The sequence below is a fragment of the Dendropsophus ebraccatus genome, chromosome 3 (genome assembly GCF_027789765.1).
Source record: "Dendropsophus ebraccatus isolate aDenEbr1 chromosome 3, aDenEbr1.pat, whole genome shotgun sequence".
NCBI classification, from domain to species: domain Eukaryota; kingdom Metazoa; phylum Chordata; class Amphibia; order Anura; family Hylidae; genus Dendropsophus; species Dendropsophus ebraccatus.
Window position 1 is genome coordinate 45,897,293 of NC_091456.1, and position 14,335 is coordinate 45,911,627.

A 14,335-nucleotide genomic window follows, 5' to 3' on the forward strand; every position below is an offset into this window, starting at 1 on the left:
AGAGCGTCTGCGGCGCCTCTACACGGAGTATTACGGTAGTGGTCCAGGCGTCTGCAGGATGCTGAGGATGGAAGAGAGCGCTGCTGGTGCAGAGGACACGGGGTGACCAGGAGGGTGGACGTCAGGGGATACACAGCAGAGCTGAGGGGGAACCAGGAGGGTGGACGTCAGGGGGTATACAGCAGAGCTGAGGGGGACATCAGGGGATATACAGCAGAGCTGAGGGGGGACCAGGAGGGTGGACGTCAGGGGGTATACAGCAGAGCTGAGGGGGACATCAGGGGATATACAGCAGAGCTGAGGGGGGACCAGGAGGGTGGACGTCAGGGGGTATACAGCAGAGCTGAGGGGGAACCAGGAGGGTGGACGTCAGGGGGTATACAGCAGAGCTGAGGGGGACATCAGGGGATATACAGCAGAGCTGAGGGGGGACCAGGAGGGTGGACGTCAGGGGATATACAGCAGAGCTGAGGGGGGACCAGGAGGGTGGACGTCAGGGGGTATACAGCAGAGCTGAGGGGGGACCAGGAGGGTGGACGTCAGGGGGTATACAGCAGAGCTGAGGGGAACATCAGGGGATATACAGCAGAGCTGAGGGGGGAACCAGGAGGGTGGACGTCAGGGGATATACAGCAGAGCTGAGGGGGGAACCAGGAGGGTGGACGTCAGGGGGTATACAGCACAGCTGAGGGGGGACGTCAGGGGATACACAGCAGAGCTGAGGGGGGACGTCAGGGGATATACAGCAGAGCTGAGGGGGGACGTCAGGGTACAGGTATTGCAGTCTGACTACATGGTGGTCATTGGGGTAGTGTTATAGTAGAGCTGTGTGAGTACTAGGTGGGTATAGCAGGGCTGTGTGAGTACTAGGTGGGTATAGCAGAGCTGTGTGAGTACTAGGTGGGTATAGCAGAGCTGTGTGAGTACTAGGTGGGGATAGCAGAGCTGTGTGAGTACTAGGTGGGTATAGCAGGGCTGTGTGAGTACTAGGTGGGTATAGCAGAGCTGTGTGAGTACTAGGTGGGTATAGCAGAGCTGTGTGAGTACTAGGTGGGGATAGCAGAGCTGTGTGAGTACTAGGTGGGTATAGCAGAGCTGTGTGAGTACTAGGTGGGTATAGCAGGGCTGTGTGAGTACTAGGTGGGTATAGCAGAGCTGTGTGAGGACTAGGTGGGGATAGCAGAGCTGTGTGAGTACTAGGTGGGTATAGCAGAGCTGTGTGAGTACTAGGTGGGGATAGCAGAGCTGTGTAAGTACAGTAGTGCACCTAGATTCTTACATGGCACAGACAGGATAGCTAGGCAGGGTGCCTGTTAGCACAGAAGTATGTCTCGCCCCTCTCGGCCCCCCTCAGGGGACATCCCCAGGAACCTGAGTTATATTGCAGGATTGTATGAGCGAGCCTATTACCGCACGGCCAGGCCCAGCCTAGAGGAGCATGATGAGGCAGACGAGGAGGTGTCTCCTCCTGGCCTCTCCTGCACAGTGAAATCTCAGGCTGCTCCTCGGAGGTGGAGATCACGCTCCGCACCTGCCCTGCGCGTCTCCCGGGTGGAGCGACACCGAAGCCCAGAGACCAGGAAGAGGGTGCGCTTTGCTGATGCACTAGGATTGGAGCTGGAGTCTGTCCGCCACTTCAGACGTGAAGACATGCCCCGTATCCCTCAGCATGTCACCCATCGGCTGCAGAAAGAGCTATTGGAGCAGCTGGGGGGCTCCTGCACTGCCCGGCACGATGTGGTAGGTAGCTTTGTATTCTAGCCTATAGTCTATGCCTATATTGTCAGCACTGTTAAGAACAGTAATACAATGCATGGTTGGAAAGCACACACCTGCAGAGATCTTTCTCTATCGTTGGTGCCATCTTCTTCAATTTTATAACATTTTCATGCTGATAAGGAATTTTACGCCTAGATCCGTGGTCTTTAATCTGTGGCTCTCCAGATGTTGTAAAAACCACAACTCCCAGCATGCCCGTACGCAGCACTAGTGTGGCACTGTGACCACCCTTAAAGGGGTTATCCAGCAAAAATCTTTCTCTTTCAAATCAACTAGTTTCAGAAAGTTATATTTGTTTCACTTCTATTTAAAGAGGATGTACCACCCGGTACATCCTCTTTAGCCTGAAGCCACGGATCGAATGGCGCCGACACGGGGAAGCCGGTGCCGCGGTCTGTTTTCCGGACCGAGGCCTTGTTCCTGTGCACGGCGCTGTTCTATGCACCGGAATCGGCGGGTGCTCAAGCACTGGAGGTAGGCTGGCCCTTCAGGTTAAAGAGGATGTACCTGGTGGTACATCCTCTTTAAAAATCCCCAGTCTCTCCATACTTATCTGCTGCTGTATGTTCTGCAGGAAATCTTTTCTTTCCAGTCTGACACAGTGCTCTCTTCTCCCACCTTTGAGCCAGGAACTGTACAGAGCAGGAGAGGTTTTCTATGGGGATTTGATACTGCTCTAGACAGTTCCTGTCTCAGACAAAGGTAACAGAAGAGAGCACTGTGTCAGACTGGAAAGAAAACATTTCCTGCAGGACATACAGCAGCTGATAAGTATGATAAGTCTTGAGATTTTTAAATAGAAGTAAATTACAAATCTATATAAATTTCTAAAACCAGTTGATTTGAAAGAAAAAGATTTTCACTGGAGTACCCTTTTAATTGATTTTCCCCTGAACAGAAGACCCCGGGCTATCTAGCTGTGCCTAGAACTGCAGTGTGGATCCATTCATATTATAGGGGTTGCCTGGGCATTGGGTGTTTTCTACTGTGTTGCTGTAGCTGCATTGAAGATATAAAGGCTATGTACCTATCAGGTCTGTTGCCCAGCTGCTGCCAGTTTCCCGATCACCTGGTCTCCACTGCAGTCGTCCTCTTCTATATTCCCTTATTTCTAGTATATGTTTTTAGTGGTTCCTCTATTAGCCATAATGGTGTAATAGCCAGAAGCTTGACATACTGGTAGTGGGCTTATACTTAGAGTATAAACATGCCCCAGTTTTACCTATAAATCAAGCAGTATGCCCCTTGGCCTTTCTATTGGACGTAAACATAACCAAGCCCTTTTTAGTATTGGACACATTTTTTTCTCCCTTTTTAAATTTTTTTTTAATAACGGTTTTGTACAATTTTGTATGTTGTTCTCTTTATTTCTTTTTGCATAGTTCTGCACAATAGTATATAAAAAAGGGTTGTCCGAGGCAGGGCTGTGGAGTCATTAAGCCGCAGCTCCAACTCCAACTCCTGAATTTTAGCACGACCGACTCCGACTCCCGACTCCTTCATAAATGGCCGGTCATATACCAGGGGAGTTATTTATCACACTGGCTCAGCAGCTTCTCACTAATGTCCTACATGATCCTGGGGCAACTTCTGAGTGAATAAAGGAATACTGTATATAAAGCAGCTTCTCCTGTGTGTGCAGTGGATGCAGCCAGTCTCCAGCCTCCATGTCCTGAACTTCTCACAACTAAACTAGATGGTAGTCTTTTCCTGCTGACAGTCTTCTATGTTTCTAACTAAATGTTTACCATACTTAAAGAAACACTGCTAACAATGCCAGATACCTGTAATATAAAGGTCAGCCATAGTGATATACGGGGGGGTCACACATAGTGATATAGAGAGGGGTCACACAGTGATATAGAAGGTCACTGTGGGGGCACGCAATAACACACACACACACACACCCCACACAGCCTGCTGCAGCCATAGCACACACACACAGCCTGCTGCAGCCATAGCACACACACACAGCCTGCTGCAGCCATAGCACACACACACGCACAGCCTGCTGCAGCCATAGCACTGACGGGGTCGTGACTCCCGCCAAGGACAGGGGTCACTTTAATAGTGGTCAGTCACTTGCTCCAAATCATTCAGGCAGGTGCGCGCACACTAAGAAAGACTCTGACGCAAAATTCAGCTTCAATCTCAGTCCCTGCAGTGTTTGCCCTTGGGATCATCACACGGCACTGAGGTTTATTATAGAGAAAGTAATAGTTTACACACAGTACAAAGAAAGGGCGTGTTTAAAGCAGATAGTAAGCATATCTATCTTGTATCCGACTATGTTGTCCCTTGCTGTATTCTGAAATGTTCTCTTCGTGATCACAGTAGCTCCTTTGTTATGCCTCACATCTTGTTACTATTGTATCAGCTCTCAGGCATACTTGGCAAGTTACAGGCACCATCTTAAATTGCATAAGCATTGCTCGTCCGTTTAAAGGAAAATATAATTTCTCAATATAAAAGTATAAAAACATAGAACTACCCTCACAGCACACATACAGCCTGCTGCAGCCATAGCACACACACAGCCTGCTGCAGCCATAGCACACACACACACACACGCACAGCCTGCTGCAGCTATAGCACACACACAGCCTGCTGCAGCCATAGCACACACACAGCTTGCTGCGGCCATAGCACACACAACACACACACACTCGGCTTGCTGCGGCCGTAGCACACATACACACAGCCTGCTGCAGCTATAGCATACTCACGCAGCCTGCTGCAGTCATAGCACACACACAGCCTACTGCAGCCATAGCACGCACACACACACACACACACACACACAGCTGCAGCCATAGAACACTGAAGAAAAACACACAATCTTCTCCCAGAGAGAAAACACCACACAGAGGACAGAGGTTACTGCTAGACTACTTATGTCTTCTCCTCCTCCTCTATATTACACAGGATATCTTCATATTACACTGCTGCTCATATACAGTAATCCAGCATCCAAGAGAACAGCACAGATCTCCCCCACACAATGGACTCTTCCAGCTCAGAAACAAACTGCCAAAGAGTGACCGACAACTTTTCTATGACCCCCCCTTATGTAATAGGGCCAGTGTCCTATTAGAATGTTGCTTATAATATATATTAATGAGCAAAAATTGTAAAATTCATATCAAAATTCAATTCTACCTCTTTTAAAGATTTTTTTAAAGCTGGAGTCGGTAATTTTTTTTCCGACTCCAGCCAAAACTAGCTCCGACTCTACGACTCTGACTCCACAGCCCTGGTCCGAGGAGCAGAAGATGGCTAAAGCCTTCTGCCCCTTGTCCGTTACCATCTCTCATTCCACATCTCAGAAGTATCCCTTCTGAGATGTGGAAGGGCGGGTCGAATTCCAAATCATTCCATGTGGGCAAAACCACGCCTGTATGCAATGTCCAGTAGCTGCACAGTGTCTCCAATGATCAGGACTTAGATCTGCCTCTCCATATTTCGGGCTTGGGGGGGGGGGGAGCAGAAGGCTTTAGCCATCTTCTGCTCCCCAGACAACCCCTTTAAGGGTGAGTTCACACGTACCGGAATCACAGCAAGATCTGCTGCCATTCTCGGCATGGTCAGTTTGCATGAGTTTACATACTTGCAGTGGAATTTTCATGTAACCCGCTGCTAAGGAGACAATTTTGCTAAATTAATCGAGAACTCCTGGCAAAGGTAAAAAACTAGGGAGGGCAGAGGTAGTGGGAGCATGTTAATGAAGTGATGCTTACCTGTCCCGGTGACTCCACAGTGCAGCTGCACCGCTCACTGATACTTGCTGGTGTCATGTATCTCCCGGTCCTGTGATGTCACAGCCCCACTCAGAAATGCCTGCTCAGTCAGAGGCTGGATACCTCTGCAGTCACTGACTGGTAGCTCTTGTGGTGGTGTGACGATACAGGAACCCGGGCGACTCAGGAGACCGGCGGGTAACAGTGAGATGGTGGTGCTGCGGCTGCAGGGGCACCGGGACAGGTAAGTATTACTTCATTATTATGTTCTCATCTTCCTATTACCTACCTGTTTTTTTTAAACTTTGCTCGGAGTACCCCCTTAACTTTACAAGTCCTAAAAGTTTAGCCATGTTAGTTGAGATGGGAATACTCTGGAGGGAAAAAAGTATTGGATCTACCACTAAATTATGTGTTTCATTGAGCCCCATTGCCACAGGTGTTTAAAATCCAGTACCTATCAATGCAGTCTGCCTCAACAAACATTTGTGAAAGAATGGGTTGTTTTAAAGAGCTCGCTGTATTCCAGCATGGTAATGTAATGGGGCACCAATGCAACAATTCATTAATTTTCTTCCCTCTTAAATTATTCACTATCAACTGTAAGGGCCAGTTTTCTGTGTCATACAGGCTGTCTATGGGAGGGCTCACGCCTCCTCTCCCCACGCGGAAGAATTGACATGTCAAGTGCTGAGGTGCATAAAAGTCAGCAACACTGTGCTGCCTCTGTAACTGCAGAGTTCCAAACCTGATGTGATATTAAAGAGGTTCTTCAGGATTAGGCTGCATTCACTCGTTACGCTTTCCATGACATGGAAGGCCTGTAACGGAGTCCTCCCCCACCAGGCAGCATCTGTGAAAAGATGCTGGGAATGGGGGAACTGTATGAGTATGCGCCGCGCTGTAATGACATATTCATACAGTTCCCCTGCTCCGAGCATCTTATCACAGATGCTGCCCGGGTGGGAGAAGGACTCCGTTACAGGCATTTCATGTCCGTGTTCCATGCGGAACACGGGACTTGTGAATGAAGACTAAGAGAAGAAAACACAGGTACTTTATTGCAGAAACAGCACCACCCCTGTCCTCAGGTTGTGTGTGATATTACAATTTACAATTGAACTCCGCTGTAAAACCCACACCCAAACTGAGAATAACAGTGCTGCTGTTTCTGGGAAAAAGTTTGGAAAACCCCTTTAAAATTAGCACAAAAACTGTGCATGGCTGGAAGCTTGATTGTATGAGTTTCCATAGTTAAAAAAAGCAATTAAGCACACTCAGACGTCAGATAGAGGGTATAAAGAACGCTTCCACTGTGTTCTGTGGAGTGATGAATCACACTGGCAGTCTGATAGGTGATTCTGAGCTTAATGACTGCCAGGAGAACATTACCTGCCCCACTTTATTCTGCCAACTATAAAGTTGTTTTTCAGGGGTTGAGGCATGGTTGGATGAATTTTGTGTGGAAATGCTTGAGTAGCCGACACAAAGCCCTGAATCCAGAAAGACTGTGAGCCCAGCCCTCATCCAACATCAGTGACAGACCTCACACATGCTCTTCTGGATTAGTGATGGGTAGTTTGTGAAAGTTCAAAATAAACTAATCTTTAAAGTGACCTAAATGATTTAGTTCACTTTCCTGGCAAATATTAGTTCAAAATAAAATACAGCCGGGAGGCGACAGAGTCCAGCACAGCAGCTCCAGCTCTATCCCTGTCCCACTGCCATTTACTTCTCTGTTCCCTATGCTGGAAAATGAAAGTAATACAACACAGCACATCCAAGAATATACTAATGAAATAAAGAAAATAGAAACCATGAAACTACACTGCCTATACACAGCCAATGTAAGCGCTGCTCCGTTCCCTGCCTCTCCACCCCAGGTGTCGGGGAAAAGCTGGATCCAATCCTGGGAAACTGGGAGAAGTTTCCCAGGATTGGATCCAGTTTTTTTCCCCAGCATCCTGGAAGGAGTGGCAGGGAGCGGCTTGATAAGCAGATCTGTGATTCGCTCATGTCTACATAGGTCACACAATCCATCACCTATGAGGCTCCTTGTGATCCAGAGCTGTAAGCTGCAGCCATAATGGAGCATTAACTGCACTTCTCTTTACTCCACCAGGTGTCTTGATCTTATTACAATCTTTTAGCAATGTTTCTTTTCTGGCATTTTGCAGCTTAAAAAAATGTCATAGCCAGAGCAGGGAATTATTCAGAAAAACTATTACTGTGCTAAAACATGGCAAAAATAAAAATACCATGTGGTTATGAGGGGTATGAATGTGGGTATAATGGATAGGAATATGGGTATGATGGGTATGATATTTTATATTACTCCATTGACTCTAAGCCGATTTATTGCAAAAATGCAATAATGTTTTAAAAGTATATGACATAAATGTGCATAAAATGAATTTGCAGAGTTCAGTCTGACACTATAAGCTTGTTATATACTGTAAGTGCTCACATTCACAAAAATAATAACTAATGAAATGTTATGATTTTACCAAAATAATAACATCCAAGCAGTTGTCACAGAAGGTCCTGAGTGTAATAGAGAGCATCTGCTTCTAGTGACGTCTTATCAGTAGCCCAGAGCAGATATATAATGAACTATATGAGCTGATCTTCTGAACTACTCTTTTAAATGAACTAGATCATAGGGAACTAATTCCCAAAATGAACTAGATTCCCCATCACTATTCTATATTAAAGGGCAAAAAATTTCCACAGAAACGTCTCAAACTCTTGAAGAAAGTTATTCCAGAAGTATAGAAGCTGTCATACATGCAAAGGGGGAACCAATGCCATAATAATGGCAATAGATTTAGGCGGCTTGCCCATGTCCGTGCTATACGATTCGTAAGCTGACTGTATACCACAGACTGAACTCTTTACTTCTTATGGAAATCTCAGCCTCATGACTTATTATTATACCAAGAGCTCAGATACTGCTTAAGTTATATGCTGCTGAATTAACATGGCTATGTCAATATAGGAACACAAGAGCTTTAGCTGTTTCGGAGCTCCCGGCATCTTAATCATCATGTTGAGAGTTCCATAAGAGGTCAAGAGTTCAGTGTGTGGTATACAGTCAGCTTGCGGGCCATATATCATGGACGTATGTTGCCTTAGGTTACAAACCCACTTGCCGGATCTGCAGCGAGTCTCCTTGCTGCGTTTTTGCAGCGAGACTCGCTGCAGATCCTGGCCCTATACTTTCAATAGCAGAGAAACTCGCAGCAGGGATGATTTTGTCTGCAGCCCGCCCCATTAACCCCCCGGCCGCCGGACATTATACATTACCGGGTCCCCGTTCCTGCTTGCTTCGGGGCTCCCGGTGTCTTCACGGCCCGCCTGGCCAATCAGTGTGCTGCGGCGGGGCAGCGCACTGATTGGCCGGGCGGAACGTGCCGGGAGCCGCCGAAGCAAGCAGGAGCCGGAATCAGGTAATGTATATCCTGCAGCCCCGATCGCCCCCAGCCCCCGGCCGCATGATCGCCCCCAGCCCCGCAGCCCCCGGCCGCACGATCGCCCCCAGCCCCGCAGCCCCCGGCCGCACGATCGCCACCAGCCCCCCAGCCCCCGGCCGCATGATCGCCCGCAGCCCCCAGCCGCACGATCGCCACCAGCCCCGCAGCCCCTGACCTCACGATCGCCCCCAGCATCGCAGCCCCCGGCCGCACGATCGCCCGCAGCCCCCGGCCGCATGATCGCCCGCAGCCCCCGGCTGCACGATCGCCCGCTGGGGGCAATCGTGCGGCCGGGGGCTGCGATGCTGGGGGCGATCGTGCGGCTGGGGGCGATCGTGTGGTCGGGGGCTGCGGGGCTGCGGGCGATCGTGCGGCCGGGGGCTGGGGGCAATCGTGCGGTCGGGGGCTGCGGGGCTGGTGGCGATCGTGAGGTCGGGGGCTGCGGGCGATCGTGCGGCCGGGGGCTGGGGGCGATCGTGCAGCCGGGGGCTGCGGGGCTGGGGGCGATCGTGCGGCCGGGGGCTGGGGGCGATCGGGGCTGCAGGATATACATTACCTGATCCCGGCTCCTGCTTGCTTCAGCGGCTCCCGGCACGTTCCGCCTGGCCAATCAGTGCGCTGCCCCGCCGCAGCGCACTGATTGGCCGGGCGGGCCGTGAAGACATCGGGAGCCCCGAAGCAAGCAGGAACGGGGGCCCGGTAATGTATAATGTCCGGCGGCCGGGGGGTTAATGGGGCGGACTGCAGACAAAATCGCAGCAGGGATGTACATCCCTGCTGCGAGTTTCTCTGCTATTGAAAGTATAGGGCCAGGATCTGCAGCGAGTCTCGCTGCAAAAACGCAGCAAGGAGACTCGCTGCAGATCCGGCAAGTGGGTTTGTAACCTTAGAGTGAGACATCCTAAGAGCTCTTGTAGGTGATTATTTGTAGGTGCCCAAGTAATTTTGTCCATATAGTGTATTTACTTAAATATATCACATTTAGAAATGTATACAGTACACTTGATATACTGGTGGTCCAAAAGTAGGTGGACAGTATGTGTAATAGGGTTATGAAGGGGTAGATTAATCATACATGATGTATAGTGGCTCAGTTGCCCCTAGCAACCAATCAGATTCCACCTTTCAATTTCCAAAAAATCTGTGAGGAATTATTAGTGGATTCATTGGTTGCTAGGGGCAACTGAGCCACTATACACCATGGTTGATAAATCTCCCCCTTCATAACCCTATTACACATGCTGTCCACCTACTTTTGGACCACACTGTATTATGGCTCTGTACAGCCTTCAAATTTGTACAGGGATACAGTATGGCACCTGTAGCAATTAGAGATGAGCCAACCTGGAGCATGCTCGAGTCCACCCAAACCCGATCATTCGGCATTTGATTAGCGGTGGCTGCTGAAGTTGGATAAAGCCCTAAGGCTATGCGGAAATCATGGATATAGTCATTGGCTGTATCCATGTTTTCCAGACAACCTTAGAGCTTTATCCAAGTTCAGCAGCCCCAGCTAATCAAATGCCAAACGTTCGGGTTCGGATGGACTCGAGCATGCTCGAGGTTCGCTCATCTCTAGTAGCAATCTGTACCTTTTAAATGGGATATAAAGAGGTTTTTTTTTCTGTAGGATTTTGAGTGGTTCTTACAAAAAAGGTGGATGCACCATCAAACACCATGTCGCAGAGCTGTGTTTCCAGAGGACAACATATTGTAACATGCCATTGTGTGTTGGTGCCATACAGTCATATCTGGATTGGCTGGTGTTGTTTACTGCCATGCCATGGAGCTTGATGGTTCCAGCTGGAAAACTTTTATTAACCTGACTTTTATTCCTCATTGGCTTGTTATAACAAATGCTATTTTTTAGAATGTTTTTTTTTTCATCTATGGTTCAAGTAACTAAAACATTTTTTATATACATTGAAGGACAGGAAAAGACTCTTCTTAGTTACCGTACATACAAGCCTCTTCCCATAAGCACACAGTATGTGTTCTGTTACTAGCTGTAGTTATTTCACATCAAAGTGAGATGGCTCTCAGACAAGCCCAAGAATAGTACACCAGTGACGTGGGCTTAGCAGCATGCACTTTTTTTTATTACTGAGCATGGAAAATTTCCATGCAAACAACTTTTTAGCCCTCCGGATAGTTGCTGATGTGATCACGCATTAACCCAATCCATATGGTTTAATTATTTACCGTATGTTTTGCTTTATAAATACCAGCTTAGAAACAATGGACTGTTACAATGGATGTTAGTTAACCAACAGTGTGTCCCTCAATAAGTAGAACAGATATCTTCTTTATCTCTTACCCAAATGACATTATGCGAGTTCAGTGTAGACAAGCACCTTCAGGCCTTCAATAAATGACCATTTTTTGCTACGCTTGTATACATGTACATATTACCAGCTGTTTTTTTTTTTACATTCTGGTATAGAATGCCTTTTTATGTGATTTTGATAAGTTTTGCTATATGATTTCAATGTGTAACGGAGATGTTGCTGTTTTTCAGAGTTGGTGTGAGGCTCGCCATGCCTTATCCCCATCCTGGGTAGTAGAGCGTGGAACATCGGAGAAACAGACTTGGGAGCGGAGTGCGTGGGATCAGGAGACATGGGATCGGCGCGTGTGCCTACAGAGCATGCGCTGTGAGAGCTGCTTTTTGTGGGGTTCTGTGAGGGTTCTCGATCTGGCTTATGAAAAGAGAGTGACCGTGCGCTATTCTCTTGACAAGTGGCTTTCCCACCAGGATACGCATGCTCTGTACGCTGCTCGTCTGTGTCATGGTGGTACTGGGCACCCAGGCACAGATCTTTTCACCTTTCGTCTTCCTCTTCCACAAACGGACCAACCGCAGGCTTCATCTCTAGAGTTTGCCATTCGCTATCAAGTAGGGGACGAAGAGTTCTGGGACAACAACAAAGGCAGAAATTACAGCATTGTCCGACCTGAAACTGGGTCTTCTCGAACTCAGGAATCTGAAAATGGATGGATTCATTTTGTTTAGGAGAGAGGAGAATATGTCCGTCCTCAGCATTACGGAGAAATTGCCCTTTGTCTTAAAGTAACACCAAAAAATATACAACTGCTAGAAAAAGTAAAAGCCACTACTGTGTAAGAATCACAGACCAGACTAGATTATAAGTATTGCTTGACCAAGAGCATTATCAAGACTTATAAAGGGCTTAAACACATAGAAACTGATGTCACATTCACATTGTTTAGTTTAACCTGCCTTAGACCTAATCCATAGCGATCTGTGACTAGTTTCTGTACGCTGGGCTGTACTGATAATATACAAGGCAGACCCAAAATTAAGCATTGCAGCCATGTTGTTCTCCATTGAAATATGGAAATTGCTACAAAAGATCGGCATTCTGGGTAGTTGGCTCAGTTTCAAAGGTCTCTAGATACTAAAAGAGGAGTCTTTACTTCAAAGCGTCTGGCCTAGACTGAGTTTACGGTAATGCCTGAGACAACAGAATTATTAGCTTCTACTTACAATGTGCTACATTCCAAGATATGTCTAGAGAAAAAAAGAACACGCTGCACAAATGGGGTAAATCGTCATACAGTATTGACACCATCTAATAATATAAAGGCAGTAATGGAATAATAAGTGGACTATGTGTGCACCTCAGATCCAACCATATTACCTCAGTCTTTACAGAATGTCACCATGACCATAGATATTTCATGACAAAAGATGATCAAATCTGAGAGGACGAAAAAGAAAATAATAGTTAGGATGTACTATTTGTGATGCAGATGTTAAGTGTCGTCATTGTGCTGTTTTTGTCCAGAATTATGTGTCATTTGTATACATTAACATTAACGGTTTTGTGGATGTGCATGACGAACCCAAGCCTTATCTGTATCCATATAATAGTTGTTGTATAAACAGAGATAAGTGCTATATGGCAGGATTTTACGCTGAATAGAATGGCTTTTCCATCCAGAAGACTAACCAACATAGCAGTACCTTTCCACCAGTACTGGATCCATTTATATTGGAGCATTTGTATAAAATCCTGTCAAAGCTCAACTTGTGGTTGCAATTGTTTTCCCAGAAACAGTTTTTTCTTCCTGTTAAGAGAATGCTGGGACCACCACCATTCGTGAAAATGGGGGCATCTGGTCCCGTGATCTCAGCAAAGAGCTGGCTACACATGGGCCTGTCTGTAGTCAGTGGGGAGTACAGAAATAGACCAATAAGCAAGCTTGAGGAGGATTTGTAAACTGAGATCACCTCTACTCAATATTAAATTGTTAAGTATTCTTTATACTTAGTGAAAGATGAAAACAAACTTTTGGACCCCTTGTAAAGTGCCTCCTGTTCACCTTTGTCTCTAACAATATGCGATACCTTAAGGATCTAATACAAAAAATAGACTGTGTATAACTGTTTACTAAGTTTCCCAGGAGCTGCAGCCTTAAAAGCTCAGGGTTCAATACAATGGCCATCAGGAATTCACAAGTCCTGTCAATAGAATGCAGTCCGATGGCTCCACACTTCACACAGATCTTTCCTGCTGGTGAATGTACATGAGATTGCATTGTGATTTCTGACCTGTCTTTTATTCCTGCTTTCTTTTATTTTATATGTTAGAGATCAGTATAATGTGATACTTGGGTCCATAGTATGACCAGTAAGAACACTGCCACTCCATTCAGCTTTAAGGCTAAGTGCACACTTAAGGCCCTATTCCACCAACAGATCTGACGACAGATTATCTGCCAAAGATTTGAAGCCAAACCCAGGAACAGACTATAAACAGAGAACAGGTCATAAAGGAAAGACTGGATTTCTCCTCTTTTCAAATCCACTCCTGGGTTTGGCTTCAAGTCTTTGGCAGATAATCTGTCGTCAGATCTGTTGGTGGAATAGGGCCTTTAGTATGAGACCGGCCAACCTCAGAGAAGATCATCCCAGCCGCTACTGCAGTACTGGCCGGATGATCTTTAGCGCCGCAGGGTTCAATGAATAGTGGTCGCAGAAAACTGACCTGTCAGTTTTCTACGGCACCGCTAGGGATCCCGGCCGGAGTGTATACACTCCGGCCGGGATTCCCTTGGCCTACAGCACAATGTAATTTCCGTACCAATCATGGCCGTTGCAATAACTGCCATGATTAGTACAGAACTTATGTCGTGTGAACATGGCCTTATACTGTATTGGGGATAGGTCAGTTAGTATAGGACTTGAGGTGTTCTGTACATAGAAATATTGATGAGACTAGTTCCATAGGCAGTTTGAGTTTGAAACATTAAATTATTAGAAGGGATGTGAAGACATTACATGTAACTATGTAAGATTGGTACATAGAAAAATGCTGTTAA

General features: G+C 47.0%; 1 protein-coding gene across 1 annotated transcript; it reads left to right on the plus strand.

The window, feature by feature from the left end:
- The first annotated feature begins 802 nt into the window (after nt 1–802).
- PPP1R3E (protein phosphatase 1 regulatory subunit 3E) lies at nt 803–13,704 on the plus strand. The gene is made up of 3 exons (XM_069964213.1): nt 803–1,200; nt 1,231–1,740; nt 11,508–13,704. The coding sequence occupies exons 2-3, from the start codon at nt 1,327–1,329 to the stop codon at nt 12,000–12,002; spliced, it is 909 nt and encodes a 302-aa protein (XP_069820314.1). The 5' UTR covers nt 803–1,200; nt 1,231–1,326; the 3' UTR covers nt 12,003–13,704.
- Nucleotides 13,705–14,335: the final 631 nt, after the last annotated feature.

Bases quoted from the DNA above. Each gene is read 5' to 3' on its own strand.
- PPP1R3E (XM_069964213.1), top strand. From the start codon at position 1,327: ATGTCTCGCCCCTCTCGGCCCCCCTCAGGGGACATCCCCAGGAACCTG. The intron at 1,741-11,507 runs GTAGGTAGCTTT...GCTGTTTTTCAG, and splicing joins GCACTGCCCGGCACGATGTG to AGTTGGTGTGAGGCTCGCCA.